Source organism: Sturnus vulgaris, chromosome 4, assembly GCF_052056855.1.
Source record: "Sturnus vulgaris isolate bStuVul1 chromosome 4, bStuVul1.hap1, whole genome shotgun sequence".
In the NCBI taxonomy this organism is placed as follows: Eukaryota; Metazoa; Chordata; class Aves; order Passeriformes; family Sturnidae; genus Sturnus; species Sturnus vulgaris.
In genome coordinates, this window is record NC_142246.1 from 29430257 (window position 1) to 29452001 (window position 21745).

Sequence of the window (21745 nt, forward strand, 5' to 3'; positions counted from 1 at the left end):
TTAGATGAACTTTAAAGTAGAACTATGTCAGGAATTAAAGACATATCTTACATTTTTACAGTTATGTACAAGATCCACAAATCTCTTCAAACACAACAAGAGAAACCTTCTGGAATGTTTAAGTTGTATTTAAACTTAGCCCTGCTTTGCCAGAACTCATGTTGAAAGAAACAAAAAGATAATTTAAAAAGTCTTCTAAGCAGAAGAAAACATTAGTAAAGGTTTCATTTTAGTACTAAGATCAAGTTACTTGAGTCTCAAAACAGCAGCAAATACAATGCAGCTAAGGAAACATTGGCTGAAAGAGATCTCCAGAGGCCAGATATCCACACTCCCATTCAGAGCAGGGACACCATTAAGACGAGATCAGCTGACCTCGCTTTTGTCTAGGCGAGCCTTGCAAACCTCCAGGAAGAATGGTTCTATGGCACTCCTGGGCAAGGATGCATCTTCCACTCTACAATTTGCAAGAATTTCTGATTGCTACGTGATCTGGTGATACTGAGAAGAATTTGGCACCATGACCTTTGTAGCTGTGCTTTTCAAGTTACTGACTGCACAGGCTCAACTCCCTCACTGGATAGAGACCCCAACCATCTTAAGTCTCCAGTGGATCTTTCCAGGTTCAAAACAACCCTCTTGATCTGGGAAGGACCCAGAACATAACACCACAGTCCAGGTAACACTGATCTGAAGGGGAATACCAGCTTTGGCCACACTGCTCCTGCAGGTGCTGAAGGCACACTACCAGGTCACTGAAGATGACGAGCTATACAGAGTTGTGCCACATGTTCTGGACCCCAACAGAAAGCATCAGCTTGTCAGAAAGCCATATGATTCGTGTTTGTTTCAAAGTGACTTATAATTTGTGGCAAATTCTGTTTCTTTTCACCGTTTACTCTTTTAAAGCATGTCATTACAGCGAGACATTTGGCAGGCATCTCTTGTTTATTCTCAATTATGTCAGATACCAGCTTAAAATTTAAGTCTAATGCAGGAATACAGTATTTAATTAGGCTTATCCAATTACAATAACCAGTCCACCACAAAGATGGTCAGAGCAAGCTGATTACAGCTAGGACTTAGGAATGAGACACAGCAAGCTTATTTATCTGTGGCAATACAAAGAATACTTTAGCCTTCCTATGAAGTCTTACAACACTTGTAGCACCACCAATGTGATTTTACCTCCTCTGTCTACAAACAGATTCACATACCTTTTGGAGTTGACCTCAACGAGTGCAATCTCTGTCTTGGTAATGCTTTCAAAGGGACAGACCCCGAAGTGCCATTCTGGCAGGCTGGTTTTGAAGGCCATTCTCCGTTCCTGATGACTGTGGCACTTACAGCTGCAAAACAGAATCACAAAGAATTTGCTCTAGGCATATACAGTTTAGAGAAAATTAAATCATAAGACAAGTCAGTTTTACCAGAGACTAAATGACCTTGAAAGAGATTTGATTTTATGGTTACAACTGAAATTTTTCCCTAAAAAACAAAAAACTGAGATTTTGGAAAAACATTTTTCAGTTGTCCAGAAAAAATATGAAAATATTTCTAAAGTAAGTATAGATTGAGTAGACTTTGGTTTGGGCACTAAAAAAATTATGTATACTAACATATTAAAGAGTAAGAATTCACATGGCATTTACCAGAGACAAGCAAAAATTAAGTCACTGTGGAATTGTCACAGTGTTGCTTTTTTCTCTAGTCATTGAAAAAAAAGGGGGGAGAGGTGAGGAGGGGGAAGCTTTTGTCATATATTACCAGGTTTGCCTCAGATTAGTGTTTTAATGAGACTTTTTTAAAAGGCAACATGAACTACATGTCTTTTTCATCAAAAGATGGAACATACACTCTTGAGATTATCATCTTTAAATAGACTAGCATAAACCATGTAAGTTAACTACTTCAAAAAGGTGGTTTTTGGCCACTAAATATTTTCTACAACAGAAAGACGACTTCCCTTTAAGAAACACACACAACTGAAGTCATCATCTTTTTTTAAAAAAAGGAAGTTGGAGCCTCTCTAAATGCACAAAAGCTAAATATTCCCAAAAAATCTATACACAAAGAACAATTTGCATAACACAACAGTAACACGGTTATTCTGTGAGAATCTGACCCTGATCCACATTATATAATTAAAGCAAATTTGTTTTAGTAAAGCACAAGGCGTGAAGCAGTCCTTAACTTTTTTTTTGTAAATCACTAAACTAAGGATGTTTGCTCAGAGTTCACTACAAGCAGTTAACAATTGCCTGCAAACTGGTGTGCTACTTCCTCTTCTAAATCAGCAGCACACCATGGAAGTAACGTTTTGGGTGTGCAGGACTAGTTAGGGCACTGTTCTGTCCTATTAAAAACTCTAGAGTCAGCTAACCAGACTGTGTGCAGGAAGAAAAACAAAACAAAATGACCCCACCAAAACCTCACAAGTTTACAGAGTTTGATCACTTTCTGATTCAAAGCTGTTCATTCATAGAATTCAGAGCAGCTACTCAATCCTGAATGAAGATGGACAGGTATGAAGTGATCTCAGCCCAGTTAAGATCTGAAAACTCGACTCATTAGAAGAATTTTCATGACTGTACAAAAATGCAGATGTAGGTAGGATCAGCTTTTTAACTTCTGAAACACTATTTACTACACATGTAATTATTCTAATGCAATTAAAATCTGGATTCTTTTTCTTAACCTCAGAGTTAAACATTTCAGTATGTTCAAAGGATAGTATTTTCAGCTCAGCACTAAAACTGAGATTACTGTTAAAAAAATCTGGTTTTCAATGCTCAAACTGACTGCACACAAAATATGCTTTTAGTAACAACAGCGTTTCAAACCCCATGATTTCTGAACTCTCAAATAAGAAGTCATTTTAGAGAAAAGAATTATAAAGTTCAAGTGCTTATTAGACTAATGCTGCCACATGGAATTACCAGTCCAAGGACATCCTATAACAAAGGGCTGAGCTGACAATGCAGGAGAAATGCTCTCTTGTCATTTTTTTTTTCTCTGCTTTGTCAACAGAAGACAAACTCCAAACAAGCCAAGCGCCTTTTTGATTTAATATTGTTGACAGGATCACAGCAGTTTGTCATACATTACATGACCCACACAGCATAAGCCTCCCATTGTGATCTTTGCATGTCCCACAAATGTAATAAAAACATTTCAGCTTTAAATTTTTTTTTCTGATATTATTACATAGTAAACTAAAGGAAATAATAAAAAACAAGAACAGCACTGTACTTAGCATTAGAATAAAAGTAAATTCCTCAGTTCTTTCCAATTTGATTCAAAGTCATAAAAATTTCACTAACATATGAATTACACATAATATTAAGTCACTATACTCACAAAACCTTACTATTAGATATAAATAATTCTTATCAAGTGTAAAAAATTCTCTAAAGAAAAATAACCACACAGAAAATCAGCAGATCAAGATATTGCAAATATTTACCAACCTCCACAAAACAAATTACATGCTTTAGAATAGAAATAAAAAGAACACAACCTACTTCTCTTCCCAGTAAACGTGGCTAACAAAGGAACAATACAAAAGCTGTAAGACCCCACTACCAGCAATGTCAGTAAGGTAATATCATAGTGGCTTCCTGAGTCAGTCGGTGGTGTTAGTGTAGAATTGAAGAAAATAATAGGAGAAAAATTAGTTTCTGTGCAACTGCGGAGTCCTCCTGGTATAGTCATTTAAAAAAGATCTAAGCAAGCTTAAAGTCTATGAGACTGCAGCCATGTTCAACCTCTCATATTGCTCTGGCTTGGTCTTCGTGAATCGGAGTGGAAAAAATTGCAAGCTTGAAGGCAGTGGACAAAACAGATTACAGCAGCTAGCAAATCAGGCTAAATAAGGAGTCATCTGTTTGGATACTTAATCTGAATACACTCCTTTGTTATGAAGCGATGACCCCTTCCTTTGTTACATGAGGGAGCAAAAGGAAGAGAGCACAAAGCTGCTTAACAGTTCCAGATACAGTCCTAAACCTGAGCAGCAAAAGTCAACATGGCTGTCACAGTATCAGAACCGATCTCATTACAGAGCAAAATTCACATGCATATTTTATTACACATACTCTTATTCACTTGAGGAATATGTTAGGTTTTATTTTAATGTAGGCAGTACAAGGTCGGGGGAGGGGGAGAACAATACAAGAAAATGTAGTTATGTGTGCATGCATATGCGCATGTTAAATCACTGCTCTCTTTTTCAGCACACTGAAGACAGATTTAGGTGACATCTGGCACAAATAAAAGGCCTTTGCTCAGTCTTCAAGATATAACAGGTGATATGATAGAAGCAGAATATTTGAATGTACTTATTTGAATATGCATAGCTGGGAATACTAATATGTCTGATAGTCAGCTGTATGTTATTTCCTTCATATTTTTTTCCCCTCAGAACTCCTAAGAACTGCTGTAGAACTTCAAAACAAAGCAAGTCCTGGTATTTTTCTCACTAATTTTAATCAAGATTGATTCGGTTAGGTCATACGCCAATGTTTAGAAATTACAGAAGTCTACCCATGCAAAGATTTATCTTCTAAAACAAGTTTCACTTATATTCCTGTAATTTCATTTACATATTTTGTCCTAAAACTCTGAAAGCAGATATAAACTGGTTCAAGACAACAGTTAGCATCAAAAAAACTGTAACATGCTATTCCAAATATTATGGTAAGCAAACCATTCTGTTCAGATATACTACAACACTAGGAAACCCTTGCTTGAAAGACATGCTGGTTATATAATGTTTCAGGATGGAAGAGAAGTTGTACCAAACTCTCCAGTCATCAACCCAAAATCCAGGGCTCAAAGCTCCTTCAGGCAGTATGTCTCAAAAAGGAAAGTTCTAAGCAAAGAGGCAAAAAGAATAATACCTAGAACTAGTAAGCAGTAACTAATAAGTAGTACAGTCAGAATTAACACAGATACTTGTCAGACAGGACTCCTTTCCAAGAGGATTTTTACCAACAAGCAACTGATGCTGGCCATGAATCAGTTAAAAGCCATGACCCTCACATATACTTACAATTAGTGCTGAAAAGACTCTGCTCACTCTGAGCACTGCTGACTGATGAGAAGCTAGATGTCCTTTCAAACACTGATCTTTTAACAGGCACTTTGGATTTGGCAAGGGATTTACCAACGCTAGTCCACAAGGCTGGAGAATTTTTCACTGAGGCATGCTTCTCTCCTGGCAAAGATCCTACACCTGTCAATTAGGGGAGAAAGAGGAGGGAGAAATAAGAACAGAAGGAGTAGGAAAGAAACTTAAACGATTGCTTCTTTTACACATATGCCTACAAATAAAAATATTTACACAGTTAAAATCCATATAAAATGGCTTAATGTACTTCCTATTGATGTGGCAAAAAGTGCTGTAAATGTAGAAAAACAGTTTCAAGGACTTAAAGCCTTAGAAACAAGTCAAGACCTTAATAGATTTGCCTTCAGTGCAGACATCTGCACACATTAAAAAGTCTTTTTTTGCATTTTCCTACCTCACATTATGGTTCACTGTACTGGCAATCCCACAAAAATATAATCTCCATTTCAAAGACAATCTAAAAAAGGATTCTTCTGTTTGTTCCTCCCCAAAATAAATTCACAACCCTACTCCCCTTTGACAGAACACTCTAAAAGATAATGTCTTTTCAAGGAATAAGACAGCATGAGAGTATCAAATGGCTTTGTACTCATATAATATCCTGAAAACTGAGTAATTCTACAGGACTAGCTTAACAGCACTTAGAAAATCAGGTTCCTAATGGCCTGCTGGTGCAGAAACATTTTTTATGAGGCCCAGTTTTCGTTTGAGCTTATTGAATACAAGCTAACTTACCCAACAGCTAAGTTGATCAAATAGGAAAAGCACCTATACAGGAGGTGAGTGTAGGAGGAGCTCACTCTTGCACTACTAACAAAGCAATTATACTTTCCATAAGAAAATCCAAGTTTAGACAAATTAAACTTTCAGTTTATTTCCTGAAAAGTATGCATCTAGATTAAAATTTCAATGGCCCAGAGAAGTTACATACACACAGACTTCTTCTGCCAGCTTTGAGGTGACTCCTGTCAGCCCCAGTATCAAGATCTTAATAGTGCCTTCTGAATATAGATAACAGGTTTTCATTATTGTATCAAAACAGAGATATGGAAAACAGACTTACATTTTTTAGAAAGTATTTTGTTATCTATTATAAAAAACTATCTGAAATATGTTCATTACTTATGCCACTGCCATTTTCAAGGCTGACAGTTTATTTTAATGGAAAAGAAGCAACTACAGTGTCTCAGATTTGACTTGAAACAATTAAATTTCTATTTAAAGGTAATACCTTTCCCTTTATTCTTGTCACTATAAACATTTCAACTTTGCTTAACCTAGAAAACTGCTGAAATATGACAAAATTAGCTAGTAATTTTACCTTAAGCAACACTAGTTTCACTACAGGATTTCTACTCTTAAATACTGAAGACCAAGAAACTTTCAAATTGCACCAAACCCAAGAAATTATGACATTAAGGAGATTGCACTAAATTTTAGACAAGAATAACATGCCCAATGTCCGCCTTTCAACAGTAGGTGGTGTGATAGGATTAGGTAACTTGTCTCAAAATATCCTGTATCAAATATGCAAAAACAGGAACAGGACTCGTAAAGGAAGGTATGTCCAAGCTACTTCCCTTAGTTCAGACCCATTCAGAAACAAAAGAGAAACCTCACAGTATACTAAACCTGCATTAGCATACTACAAAATACTGGTCACAGAATATAACACAAAAGCTTCAATGAGCAATTAAACAAGCTTTGCTTCAGATCCCTCTTCATTTTTACTACTTGTGATTACTATGCAGAACTCTGATTCTGTATATAGCTTTACTGTAGCCTGGAATTAAACCTCTGAGAGGAAATTATCAGACTTATTTTAAATTTTTTGAAAGTTAGTGAAAGGGACGGTTGAATACATGGAATATGTTCAAGAGCACACAGCTGTAACAACAGCACAAACCACAAATTCACACTTTTCAAAAACACCTCTGAAACAGCACTCCAGACAACATAATAGAAATAATTTTATGTGTTTGATCAAAAAAGTTTCTGTCCCATTTGCATGTCCTAGAACAAACCTGATAGCTTTATAAAACTTTCCACGATGTTTTCTAAAATCTTGTTTCATTAATGGCTCAACATACTAGGAAAATAACTACTCCAAACTAGTCAGGAATTCTTTTCCTAAATAGCCTCCTAGCAAAACAAGGCACAAACCCCAACAACTCCCCAAAAAACAAACAGAAAAAGGTGTCACTGTACAAACACTGTGTGTTAAGTTTGTATGACTTAGTGAGTTAAAGTTCTACATTACAAAAGAGAGCTAGAGGAACAAAGGCATTTTATCAGCTGCATTTGATTATTTAAAGATGAAGGCACATGTTTGATTGCTATCGTGCTGCACTCGTTCCTCCAGTCCAAAACATACAGGAACAAAATCCTGTTTTCTTCACAGTGATATTCACTCAAGAGGGATCAAAATCTAGTACAACATGTTCCCTATACATGATCTGCAGCAAGCCCAACTTCTATGCAGAGGCTGGAATGTGGCAGTGCTCTGAACTCAAACCCATCCAGTGAGCACAGCAATCTCTAGGATGTCCAGTTTCAAAAGTAGGTCAAACAAATGACCTTTTCTCTTAGTTTTTCTGCTTCCTGGTAGTTTCCTATAATGCTTCTATTGAAGTAATTACTCAAGCACTCAAATACGTTTTTCAAAAGCTCAGCTCGGGAGAATTTAAGTCATGGCATAAGATCATTAAGTAACTACTCTAGGTATTACTTCAACTAATGGTTTTAAAGGTTTTTCATAAATACCATTCCCCAAGAAAGGAGTTACACAGAATTAAGTGTAAAGGTTTTGAAGACAGAAGCAGGAAGAGATGGAATACAAACAAAAGCATTGGAAATGAGCATAAAAGCAGGATATTTAGTCAACCATTATTATAAAGACAACAAGCAGTAGCATCAAAGTAACAGGCTTTCATCAGTTATTTAATCTAGTCACTGAAGTGGGATACCAGAAATACCACATTCCTCTACAGTGAACTAATGAGTTGGCAATTCCTTAGAAAAGTCTCCATGCAACAACCATGTTACTTGAACTATGTTAAAGTCTCTCTTGTACTGCAACAGAAATAAGCAAAGAACAAAGCTCATTCTTCAAGACGCTCTGAAGTCAGCTTTCATATCCTTACTCAAATAATCATCCTTCCATATAAATCCATCATAGGTGTTTATTGTCAAGAAAAAGTTAAAGCTTCCTTTAAATAGCACCCATTGACAGAAGGTTGACGTAAGGAGAACTGTAAAGCCAAATATGTATTCACAAATTCTGAAATTTCATGTCCACCATTTCAACACTTTTTACATCTAGAGCTGAACACTGAGCAACTGCTACACGACAGCTGGAAATGAGTGGTTGGAAGCCTTTTCCAAACACAAACTTCGGGCACACTAAGTGCAAGAAGTTTTTTGAAGGATACTATCTGTTGTTGCTGCTTTTATTTAAACCTAAGGCTAACACTAATAGTTTGGCCCTTAAATGCCTAATCACTTGAAAATGTTGAATTTTGGATTTTTGCTTCATGCATTTCTGATTTTCCCTGCAAGCTTAAAAATCCAAAGGGTTCTGTTTTAAAAATGCTAAACTTCTTACCTGGTGAAAAAGCCCTGTCTAAGCCTATAGTACAACGTCTTGATAAAGCACAGGGAGGTAAACCTTCAAGAAAATATGCTATTTTTTGGCATCTATTGAAAAGTGTGAGTAAATAATGGGAAAACAAACTGGACTTTGGCATTGTTTCCAGCAGACAGATCTTAACATGTAAGAGTGCTTATGGTTGCCGTTTTAAACGGTGTAAAGCAGTAGCAATACAGTTTTCTGATGGCTGCAAGCTCCCCAGTTTGCCTGATTAGCCATTCAGCATTATTAACTATACTATCTATTATGCTATACATGTATCAGTGTTCCTTCAAGGAAGGAAGAAAGAATTACAAAGCATGCTGTAACCAAAGGTAAAGCCTTTCTAATTATCTCTCCCTTTTAAAATCTCAAATTACTACCAAACTTACAAAAAAGGCAGGACACAGTTACATTACGTTGCTATGAATGCTCAGAGGTTCAACATAAACATGGACAAAAACAGGGAATATCAAGTTATTTCTGGGTCTTGAAATATTCATAGGAGAGAAATTTACTTGTTTAGCAGGTAACAACTGGTCAGAGAACAGTTTATATACTAAGGCAAGATTCAATTCTCCATTGATACAGACTTGCACAGCATTCTTCCCATTCCCCTATAATCCTCAGACAGGTAGCAAGGAACAAGCAGTAAGCTAGTGCCAAAAATATACTTAGGGTGTCAGCAGCCATGCAGGTATGTATTCACATGTTCTTGCCCTTGCACCTAAACATTATTGGACTAAAATGGAGAACGGATCATCACTACTACAGAGCATTTATCAGCAGTTACCAACAACCAAAACAACCCTTTTTCTTTCCTCAAATGATCCTAACATCAGAAGAGTAAGGTGTTTTCAGTTAGAAGAGAAAGGGTCTCGTGTATGCCTACTATTCAATTTCACTTTCTTCCCTTCCTATCTGGTCCAGTTTTGAAATGGCAGCTTTCTTCTCAGTTATCAGAGAGAATCAGAGACTGCTCCTTCCTCATCTTCCCTTCAAGCACTTGCACTGTGACCCCTCCAGCACCTAGAAATAGCTCTTCTCTTCCCTGGCCTCAAATGTGAGCTCACACTTGCTCTCTCACCTCCTGTCTGCCCATAATGATGCCTGCCTGGATTTAGTCCGTTTTAGGTTTTACCTTTTGTAGGCTGAACTAGAGCAGCCCCATCAGAGCCCATGTCTGCACAGTCATGCTGCCACCTCCTATGACCCCAGGAAGTTTGTCTCTGGACAGCAGACAGTTTTACCCCAGCTTCCCAGGCACAGTAGTGGCAAAGCTTGCCCACACAGGTTTTGCCAGGAGACTGTCATAGGCTGCATGCTGACTTAAACAATCCAATCCTAACCACTAGCTTTAACATAGCTATGGTAAAGTTCTGTCTGTTTAGGAGTGCTGGGTACAAGAAGTCAAATCAATTTACTGCAAGGTAAGTTGAGGCAAAAGAAAGCCACCAACCCCATCCAATCATGCTTTTCATTATTGTCCAGTTCTCCATACAACATACCCTTCATGTTGGGCACTGATGTTATTTTTACTTATATTGTAGCTTTAGAATTCATGTTATCTAAAATCTTTTAAGTTTTCTGTTGCAGACTTCATGTATTCCTTGAATGAAAGGAGAAGTCAGCTGTAGCAAAACAAATACAAATTTCTTCTGGAAGACAATTATGCATATTTCCCTCCTCCTTTACCCTTACCCTGAGAGAATTCAGAACTAAGCAGTGAAGGTAAGCAGTTATTTGAAGACACACCAGCATGTCCTTGCAAGTAAATGACTAGGCACCAAGAAATTCCCCTGCAGGGAAGTAATGCACACCTCTCTCCTAAAGGAGAATATTCTTATAGATATATCCACATTTCTGACAGTGTCAATATGCTGACTGTTAGAATCAGTGTCTGCAAGTACGATCATGCTTCCTCGTACAGGTACAATATACTAAAACTTCCGTGGGGCTAGTCACGAAATTGCCTGTAAAAAGTCTGGGAACATATGTGAAAAAATTATTTCCCTAACTGTGGTCACTGACAGCACCTTAAACAAAGCCGACAGGATGAAAGGCCCTTTTTGAAAGCCAGCAGATTATCTGAATTACCCATGAACTCCAATATTTCCAACTCCCTCTGCCTCTTCTCCCCCATCCCTTCAAAACTCAGAGAGCCACATCCAAATCACCCAGAGATAAATAAACCACCTTGCTTTTAAATCATTCATAGCAACAGATCCCATACTACCTCACAAACAAAAGCCCTTCCACTTTTACTTGTTTCTCATGGTCAACTTGACTTCCAAAGCTAAATAAGAAGTATTTTACTCCAAAATTTGTTTTTATGGTGAACCCTATGAAAGGCTTGCAAAAACACAAGCAGAACCTATCTCACAGGAAGAGTTCCTTGTTAATGGAAAGTGTCAAAAGAAAACAGGTGTCAAAGTTATAGCAAGTTTTCTGCTAGTGTACGTAGCCAATGCTAAAAGCAAATTGACAAAGGCTATGTTCAGATTACATCATTTTATGGCTCCTTTCTGGCTTCAAATTGTGAACTGACCATTTTGTAGCTGAATGATCAACACCTGGGGAAGGAGTCTACCTGTCAGTACTCGGCACAACTAAATATATTGTTCCAGGCAGCTTCCAGAAAACCATTCCTGCTGAGGATATCCAGGAAGTGAGGGCAAAGTAGACTGGAAACATTACCAGGCAAGTCTAACTCAAGCGACTGGAGAAACAATAAACAGCAAGGCTCCCAGGCCCTCACAATTAACACTGTTTTCTAAAGTCTTATAAACTCATCACCTGGACAAAAGTACTTTTGGATACACAGAGTAAGTTTTTTGTCAGTTTAGAGAACTCCTTATGAGATACAGAGTCACTATGCAATGGAGATGTCTGGATTAAGATGACCAAAAAAGGATCATAGACAAGCTTCGTGTCATACTATGGACTACAGATCTTTTGTTCTGTGGAGACCCATGTACTAGTTTCCTCCTTCCTATGCTTCTGAAGGGAAACATGCAAGTTTTAAGTTCACTTTCAACACAGGCTTTACTTAGTACAGATATATTAAAGAAAAGGAGACTGCAAAGGAGACTGAAACCCAGTAATCTGGACTAAGATAGATGAAAAATCATCTTGGGTGAGTTAGTGTATAAGGAACCTGCTTTTAGGATCCATAAAAGAAGCTGGCTGCTCTGTAAAAGAAAAGTGTAAAAAGACTGTCTGGAATTATATTTTAAGCCTTATTTGTAGACCCTGGTGCATTCCAGACTTGTTTATGAGAAAATATATGAACACCTTTACAAGTGATGGTCTGTTCTAGGATTTCAAGTAAAGTCACAACTGTTTCAATCCAGAGAACCTGGAAGTTACGTTTGTCTTTTAAATATTTTGTTTCCTCTTGGTAGTATGTCAATCCAGGTTTAAGAGTCACATGGTAAATAACAGGAATGATACAAGCTGAGAAATTATTTTCAGTTACTATATTTGGGTTGGCTCCTAGGTCAGTGTCAGAACAAAGACTCAAGGACTAGGGGAATGCTTAGTGGAACTAAATTGTTTTGGTCCTGCTTCACTAGTATTGTGAAAGGCTATACCAAGAAGTCCTGAATTACCAAGTTTATATATGTCTCCAGCTGTATGAAAACTGACTGAAACCATCTGGTTTGAATTTTCCATTTGAGAAGCCTTTCTTTGTCCAATAAACAGTAATAACACTCAGTAACAAACCGAGTCTTAATCTGTCACTGCCTGTTCTGGTTTTAACTATGGAAGCTTCTCTCAATCACACATTTAATATATGATCAAGCCAAAATTCAACTGCAGGAATCTAGCAATTATGAACTAAAAAGAAAATCAGTATTTCAAAGTATCACTAAACATGCATACACATATTTTCTATAGAATTCGGGAAATTATTTTTCCCAAGCTTCTGGCAATTGCAGGAAAAGTCCTTCAATACGGTCAACTTGTCATAAGGGAAAGGTCTCACTTGTTCAAAAACACCTTTAAGGAAACAAAGAATTAATACTTTAAAGCTTCTCTGTACCCAAGTTTTTATTGGTCTTGTTAAATGCTATGAAAATACCATCAAGAGAAAAAGGGAGTGACCATTGGATTCTATTAATAGAAATAAGTAAAACACAGGGCCCCTATACTGCTGAAGGGACATCAGTGACTTAAATCAGAGACAAAAGGGTACCTGAAATGTTAAACCCCCCCCCCCACCAGATAGCAAGAGACATTTTTGTTACACAGATTATTTACATGGTTCCCACTGATTTCTGCAAGTCTTAAACGGTAAGCAGAGCAACACTATTACTGACACTTTCAGATTCCCGAAGTTTCAATTACAAACAAGGCTTGACAGGGCTCTCATCTTGACACAGCGAAGACATCAACAACAATGTGAGAAATAATTTAAAATAATGGTGTCATTTTATGGCAAAGTGGAAATGAAATTACAGCAGATCAGAAGTCTTACTTGCAGGTAAAGCTCCTCTCCCTTACATAATTTCAGGTAGGTTGTAGTCAGCAAAAGAAGGTAAAAAAGGCACTGGTGAGCATATACATTTTTAGACTTACTGTAAATCATTTAGTTTCCTATTTGATGCTGTTCAAATAATTTCCTGTGGCTCAAACTGTCACAGTGCTTTTGTTCAACTCCACAGGTGGTAAAATACAGCTGCTGGGGCAGGTGCAATAGCAGAAAATGCTGGAGTGATGTTCCATGGAAACACCAAAGCTCCCTGGCTTCTACAATTTCCTTCAACTCCTCCCTTCAACTGAGGCAAAGACAGGACTCTTCACAAGCCATAACACCTCAATTGTTATCAGGCCATTACTCCTACACACTGGCTATGGCACATCCAAATTAGAAGGCTCTCTCTGAACTAGTTTCAAAATCAAAGCAACTTGTTTTTGTTCCCATGAAACGAAGTCCTCTACCAGGGCTCCAAAATTATATATCCCTTCCAGTAAAAATGGGTAAGTCAAACATGTTATTCTCTGTCTTGAATTCTAATAAATGTTTTCATTAACAGAAAACAAACAGCAAAAGACATATAGCCTGCCAGCCAGTACCACAAAAACCTACACACACCACCATGGAAAAGTCACCTGTGGAGAATTAAGATTTTTGTCTTAGAGAGAGTATGTCAGCACCTCTTATGAAGAAAGAGATGAATAATTAACAGAAATAATTTTGAGGCATCTAGCTTGCAACAAATCTGGAAATCTGGTCACAGTTGCAGAAATGGGGCTTCACCATTTCTCAAATCACTTTGCTACACTGGATCAAGGTATTAGAGAACCTATTTCTAATTCAGCAAAACTTCAAGTTCCAGCTAAGATACACCAATACTGGTGAACAAAGCTCAGCAACTATTTTGAAATAAATATATAGTTATTTCTAGCCTAATATGCTCACAAAAATACAGTGTTAGGGATATGAGTTCTGCTCTCCTTCTACTGTCTTCTGTTCAGGTAAGAATCAGGAAATTTCCTGAGAAGAAATGCTTTCTATAGGGTTAGTATGTTAGCACCGAGTACTTAAGTATTAGAAGTGGAAAAAAAAAAATCTCAACTCCTGACAAGTTCCAAGGATCTTATAACTGGTGTTTTATATATGGCTTTTTTTTTTTTTTTTTCATTTCTTTAACAGCCATTGTGTGACTACAATCCTCACAAGCTCTTGATTATTCTAGGAAAATACACACACTAGTACATTTTGGACAGATGCATCACTTCTGTCCCTCACCATACACACGTGACAGCTGACACAGAGCTATACTATCATTTCTCTTGTTCAGAGTATTTAATAGGTTCAACTACACAAACTTCTCTTGCTGCCCAATGATCCAAATACTATCAGTAACTGGTTAATAGCTGCATATATGTTAGTACCTCAGGAAGAAAAAGTTCACTAGGATTTGGACATTTTTAAAACTCAGCTTGACAAATGACTGAACAACCTAGTCTGAATTCAGTACTGACCCAGTTATAGGCAGCAGGGGCTGGACTAGGTGACCTTCAGAAGTCCTTTCCTTTCTGGATTTAGCTACCCTGTCTGTAGTCTGACAAAATCCTGACAGCAAACAACTGTATAGCTACTGAATTATTTATCTGGCTGAAGTTCAATACCAAAGTGTTCAAATTACTCCACTGGAAAAAATAATTATTCCTGTCAGGAATGCTTTAGCCTGAACAGGTAACTGGGTTTGGTTTACAAACTGCCATTTCATCACAAAAAGTGCATGCACAGTTCTACTTCAAAAATGCTAAAAACAGAAGGGGTAAGCAGCAGTAGATATGGTTTTACCTGAAAGGTGTGGTTGCATAATACTGTGGTGGTTTAGCAGCAATCCCAAATAACTCCTACTTTGTCCCATATCCCACCCCATAATCCTATCCTCTGATTTGCATCAGTACAAGGTTTACCAGGAGCAAGGACACATGTTGAAAAACTCCCTTTGTAAGGGATGGGGAAGTTAACCTGATACAGCTGAATGCATCATATCCTACTGTGTAGCACCAAAAAACTGCGTAAGCAAGATGAAGGCTAATATGTGCTAGGAACAGGGGACTGGGGAAAGAGCATGGAGAAAACAAATTTCTTCTCATGCACAGTATTAAAGTTCCAGTTTTACCAAATTACACCACAAGTTTGAAATGTTAAAGTGTTGCTTCATGCTTTTAGTTTAAGCAGCCTTTTTCAAGCAGGAGAAATCTGGAAAATATTCTACTGAACACCAAAATTTCAACATACATCAATTAGTTAAGGAGTGACAGGTTTACCTTATAAAAAAAAAATCTGGAGAGTAAATGTTTTTATTTTCAACAGCAAATGACATCTGTTTCTTCTGAAGATAATTTTTTTTTTCCTGAAGGGAAGAAGTTAGTCCTATAACTCACCTATGCTTACATTTCTTTCTAGTGACAGTAACATAAATCTTACCTGGATTAATAACCTAAAGGAAAACTCTATGTTATATCCATCTCTCTTCTTCTAAGGCCATAATTACAGACAGGAAAGCTCTAGGTTGGTATTTAAAGGGGTGATGAGTTCTCCAAGAAACTGTCAGCCTATAAGATGGTGCCTGGTTCACTGAGCAAGTGCCTCACATAAGCAAGCCTCTAGTGGGAGAATAGCCTATACCCACTTTCTTTGAGAGATTCTAATCCTAAAGGAATACAGATAGAGATTTTATCACACTTCACCACCTATATGTAATTAAGAGGAGTATTTTTTACTGTTTTATAATCTTAGATTGAGTGGGTTAAAAAAGAAAGAAAAGGAACAGGTTTTACTAGGTATAACTGGGTGTGTTCTTTCCAAATTACAGTGCATTGTAGTGTAGTCATTCATAGACAGGCTACCTTTGCAACTAGTTAGATTGCCACACTTGGTTAAAAAAACCCAGCACATAACCTACCAGAGTACTTCTGAATCCCCATCATACAGTTACAGAATGTAGTTTCTAGTCATGAGATTTGAACAGCAGTCTACAGACCAGATGAGAGATTCATCCCTGCCCTTACTATTAAAAAGTCCGAGTTTAATTAGCAGCTCAAGCAGTAGTCTCACCTTCAACTATGTTCTCCCCTTTCTAGAAACTACAGAGCTATACTAAAATTAGGTTGAACAAAATATGCTATGTCCTGAAATAAGGACTCATTCCCATTGGGATAGCACACAGCTGCTTATCACAAGAGAGTTGTACCTCAGAACTCTATTTTCTCCTCTTTCAAGCAATTTTATTTGTAATTTCACAAAATATTATAATATAACCAAATATAAATAATATTTAATATTGATTTTTCTAATACCACCACATCCTCCTAAACAAACTCCTTGCACAATGAGATTTTATAACTATGAGTTGTAACCTGCCTTTTTTTTTTTTGCCCCTGTATTAGCAATTCACAATTTTGACAGTACTATATTCAGCACTGACCTATAGCTCTGTACCAGCCCTAAAAGTTGTCAGAAAAGTACATTAAGTATGATACCTTAATTTTAAGAAACTGGTTAAGTGGTAATATTCCAGTGAAAAATTCTCTTACCAGAGCTTGATGACAAAAGAACTTCTTTGTGAGAAGGTGTTTTAATAGTGCTGATAGTTTTATTTTCACATCCTCTCTTCAAGGTCGACACAGATGGCACCGTTTTAACCTTGGGAGTTAATACACTTCGTAGTGTGATTTGGTCTTTCTTTGGTATGTTTTTCCCTTGTGTTATTCCATCTTTCACAGAAGGCATCTGTTTTAAGAAAAAAACAGAAACCAAAAAGCCAACAATTCAACCCACACACCACCACTGTGAGAAATGAAAGATCTCCCTCTGCAGCATCTGTAATGGAATACTGGCCACCAACATGGGAAACATGCTTAATCTTTATCCCGTTGTCCACATCTGCAGTTCAGAACCTCAATAACAATCTCCTGAATGGCTTTCAGCAATGCAAACCTATTAGTTTGAAGCTAATCACTAGTAATGACCAACACACTAAAAAGAGGTTACAGAGGTCATTTTACATCAGAATTTCTTCCTCTTCCTCCCCAAACTCTAATTAAGCCACTCAATTACGTGACTATACCTTATCTCAAGATTTTAACCAACAAACAGCACCTATTAATGCCCTGAGAATTTAGTTGTCCTGTACTACCTGAAATGTCACAGTCATTGTAATAGTTTCCTGGTCTAGGTCTTATATCACAACAGCTTAAAATCCTTTACACTGAGGTGCCATAGATAAAACAAACAGGACAGGTTTAAAACAACTGGTTTATATGTATGAAACATTCATGTTTCACACAGAATTCTTCCTCCAGATTATACAGCCTTTAGTTCACAGCCACTCCTGTCAAGTCTATAAAGACACACTTTACAGTTCAGCTCTTCATGTGCCTTTCTGTGACTCAAGCTGATTGCAGCAATTCAGTCAGGGTACAGAACTTTCCATTTTTTACTACAATCCTCATCTTCGTTTTCAGATGTTAATCTGTACTTTTCCACTGAAGAAAACTTCTTAAGTTTAGACCAGCTGATTTGTCTACTGCACATTTTATAGAAATTTCTCTATTGCTTCTCCAGGTGCAAGCAGAACAATTAAAATCACAAAGTTTTCCTTTTTGGCAATGGAATTAATTAAAACACTTCATACCAAAAGTAGGGACTGATAAAGAATGCCAACTCTTAAAGACTGTAGAATTAAAACAGACCATCCTTGCTTTCATGCTTACTTAGATTTTCAAGTTAATTTATAACTCTAATAAATAATATTTCTTATTTTTTGTGCAATGTTTCAAAAATCATCTAAGTAGCTTCCCCCATATACTGATCTTCACTGGAATTTTTCTGGCAAATTAGTAAGGCCTGTCAAAAATTCAGAAAATGACAGTTTTACCAATAACAGCTGCTGCCTCCATTTCACCAATTTAACATAAGCTGTTGAACCCACAAGCCAGCAACAGGACAGACTCTAAAAAGCACCAAGACTCCTATTTTGTGTCCCTACTGCACCTCCTGAAATCCTGGTCAATCCAACCCCAATACTCTTCCCTTCTTTCCCCCTGCTCTTTTTCTTTCAACCTTTTTGCATTTGAAAGCAGCATGTTTCTCCTGACAGGCAGCTGACTCATCCCAAAATATTTCCCAACCAACCAGTGCACGCATACCTCCCGGCCAGGAAGTTTGCACCTTCCAGCTGGCTGACTGCCTAAAACCAGGTATATGCCCTCTGCAAGAGAAGTATTTCCTGACTACTCCCAACTATTTTAATTAGTCCTAGCTCTAGTTCAAATAAATAAACTCCCAAATTATATAAAGGAGACAGTGAAATTAAGGTGTTAAAAATAAAATGTGCCACCAACCTACTGGTCTCTGGGTTTTGTGTGACTGAATGTTACTGTTAATATATGCACAACATTTACATAACTAATTCAAAAAGTCTACTTAGTTCTAAAGCACATTTTCAAAGAAAAGAAACTACTGAAAACAGCAATTTATCTCTAATGTCTATTTCAAGTTACAGCACCACTAGAATAATCTTTCTAGAAAAAAAAGTACATTAAAAACTGTATTTAGAAAACCTCACCAAGTTATGCTAGGCAATTTTACAAGGTTGACTAAATTAAGACTTGCTTGCTTTTATTAGGCATCTTACAAACTGTATTGTCTTAAAAAGACTTTACTAAAAAAATTGCGTTATGGAATAAGATGAAGGTGGAAACAATAAATTGCGGTTGAGGCCAACTGCAACCAATCTGTAAAGCAATACTTCTTCACTGTCCTTACCAGGGAGAGACTCCATGTAGAAATGAGCACTACAGTTACATTTGTAGACACCGAACCCATACCACAATTTCCACACTGTGCAACACTGAATTTCCTTTTTTGCACATGTATATACAAGTAAGTATGAAAGCAAAAAAACTTACCAGAGGAACAGAGTGCACATCGAATGTTTCATTTGCCACATCTTTCACCAATGTTGCTTCCAGAAGCACTCCCATGTTGCTGCTTTGCTCTTTTTCACCTTTGGTCAGGTTGATGTTTTGAGTACAAGGCATCATTAAGGAGTCTGAACTTTCCATTTTATCATTTAGCATCTCTTTCGAGTTCTCCCCAGATGCTGGAAGCACAGCAGAAGCCAAGGAGCACGCTGGATGGGTAGTGCTTGCTTTGTCAGTGTCTTGCGGACTTTGCTTTAACACAGGTGTTTTTGAAACCTTGTGGGAAGCGTTTCTGGGATGTGCTGTGGCATGTCCGACTTGGCTAGTGAAGAGGTGTTTGTTAACATGTAGCTTGTGGGGCTTATTTGCAGGCAATTCCACCTTAGTATCTTTAGCTAGATCTACTGTTTTTTTCAGCACTTTTATAGAGGAGGACAATTGCCTTGGGGAACCAACCCTTGAAGGTGAGGAGATAGATGATAGTTGAGGGGACTTGGGAGACTGTTTTAATGCTGCACTGTCTCTTGGCTGTAGCACAGGTCTAGACATAACCTTTGGCTTAACATTTTTAAAATTAGGTTTGGGAAAACTAACTATCTCTGATTTCTTTGCTTTGGTTATTGTTGATGCAATAGGAGACCTGCCCATTGGTTTTCTTGTAGTTTGATCTGAACTAGCTTTAAGCCCAGACCTTCTATTATGTCCTCCTACAAATGCTTCACTTGGTTTTAGTCTAGAAGACTTGTTTCCAAGCTCTTCCAAAGCTGAAACAGAAAAAGTCCTATTTTTTGATTGTTCTTTAGGAGTTGAAGTACATAGAGATGAATCGCTTCTGTCAGCTGTTGGACTGAAGACAACAAAAGTTGCTTCGCATTTCAGCTCAGTCTTCTTTAATTTTGGAACACTGCAAGATACAGAAGGAATGTTGTGCATATTCTGAAAAGCAGCATTTCCAGAGATACTTTGTTCTTTGGTTAAAGGTTCGCTAGTTTTGTTTGATACTTGTTCTCCTTTGATCTGATCTACTGGGAGAAGGTGCACACTATTTACAAGACTATCCATGCATGTTTCAGCATGGGAATTCCCAGTTTCATCATGGTAAGGAGTAATCTGCAAGGATTTCACTTGGTCATCTTCATTAATATTAATGCATGGTGATAGTGCATCTTGCTTATAAGGATCTATACATCCAGCAGGTAGTTCTACCGGCTGTGCTGCTGTTTCCTGTGAGTCTTTATCAGTCTCAATAGTGTTTTTTTGATAGTGTTCAACATCTGCAGAGATGAAATTAGGTGTTTCTTCTGAGCTGGTTCTATCAAATTTCTCTCTGATACATACTTCAGAAGAGATGAATGTTTCCCCGAGATGCATGTCATCATTTTGATCAGTTCTCAGATTTTCAGCTGTAACATTAGTAACATCCAATGTGCTCAGCTGGCAGCATGCCCTGTCATTTTTCAGGGACTGCATGTTCTGCTCTGAAGCAGGAAGAGTTTGCACAGACTTAGAGTCAGTCTGACTGTAAGGCACTAAGTGTTTGATACTCTGATTTTGAGTTTTTGACGTAGCAAAATCACCTTTCACTAAGCTTGTTGATGCTTCCAAGCCACAGTTCAAAGGACACATACAAGTCTGTTGAGTCACAGAAGACTTGCATGCAGCATCCGTATCTCCCATTGGAGCTCCTGTACAGCTGTATTCACCAGGTATCTTCTGCAGACCAAGTACTTCAAAACACTGCTTGTTTAAAAGACTTCTGAAGTCATTATTTTCAAAAATGGCATCACCTTCATGCTCAGCCACTGTATTTTGGTCAGCTGAATTATCATGTATCTTGTCAGCACAATTCTTTGAGGAAGGTGTACCTCTGTCACATGCATAGCTATTTCCATTTTCATCCCTTATAAGTAAGGAAGACTTCAAGCCATTTTTTGCTTTGTCATCATTCCCAACATTCATTTTGAAGGCTAACTTAAACCGTTTTCATTTTATAATTCTTTAAAATCTCAGAGAATGCAGATTCTTCTGAACTTTACAGAAAAAAAAACCAACTGCTTTTCCCTGGAATGTGTCAATTGTTTTGAAAGATATTTAAAAAGCAGTTCTTTGTTTTCATGTTTCCCAAGAAGATTCAAATGTTCTGGAATTAAAAAGAAATTTTTAAAAGTTAGGCAAACCAGGATTTTAAGACAGTAAGCATTGCTAAGTCCCTAGTCTTCAGACATCAGAGCAGCAACACAGAAGCAACACTCAAATATCTCAGTGAAGAAAAACTTTGTTCCTCATCCCTTGATGCAGAACAGTAACAACCCCAGAGACCATTTTTTCTTTGCATTGAAGGCCTTTTTCCTGTCCTTTGTGGCAGCAATGCATGGCAGAGGCAGCTGAATATTATGAAAGGGTTATTTAAGACATCTGAGTTGAAATAAAGAGAAAAGAGGGAGGTTTGTGATCAGCTCTGGGGCTACAGCAGTACACTGCCCCCATGTTGGCGGGGCAGCCAACTGTATATGCACATGGGATCCCTTCAGAGT

General features: G+C 37.5%; 1 protein-coding gene across 5 annotated transcripts in view; it reads right to left on the minus strand.

Moving 5' to 3' along the window:
- MTUS1 (microtubule associated scaffold protein 1) overlaps positions 1-21745 on the minus strand; it is a 113185-nt gene that overhangs the window by 59066 nt on the left and 32374 nt on the right. For 2 of the 5 annotated variants that reach the window (XM_088163436.1, XM_014873458.2), the window contains 4 exons: positions 19197-21351; positions 16821-17016; positions 5054-5236; positions 1218-1349 (listed from right to left, as the gene is read on the minus strand). In XM_088163436.1, the coding sequence (XP_088019562.1) occupies positions 1218-1349; positions 5054-5236; positions 16821-17016; positions 19197-21170 (2485 nt within the window). In that variant the 5' untranslated portion in view covers positions 21171-21351. Of the gene's footprint in view, positions 1-1217; positions 1350-3470; positions 3913-5053; positions 5237-16820; positions 17017-19196; positions 21352-21745 lie in introns of those variants that run through there. The other 3 variants (XM_088163437.1, XM_088163438.1, XM_088163439.1) reach the window with 3 other exon arrangements.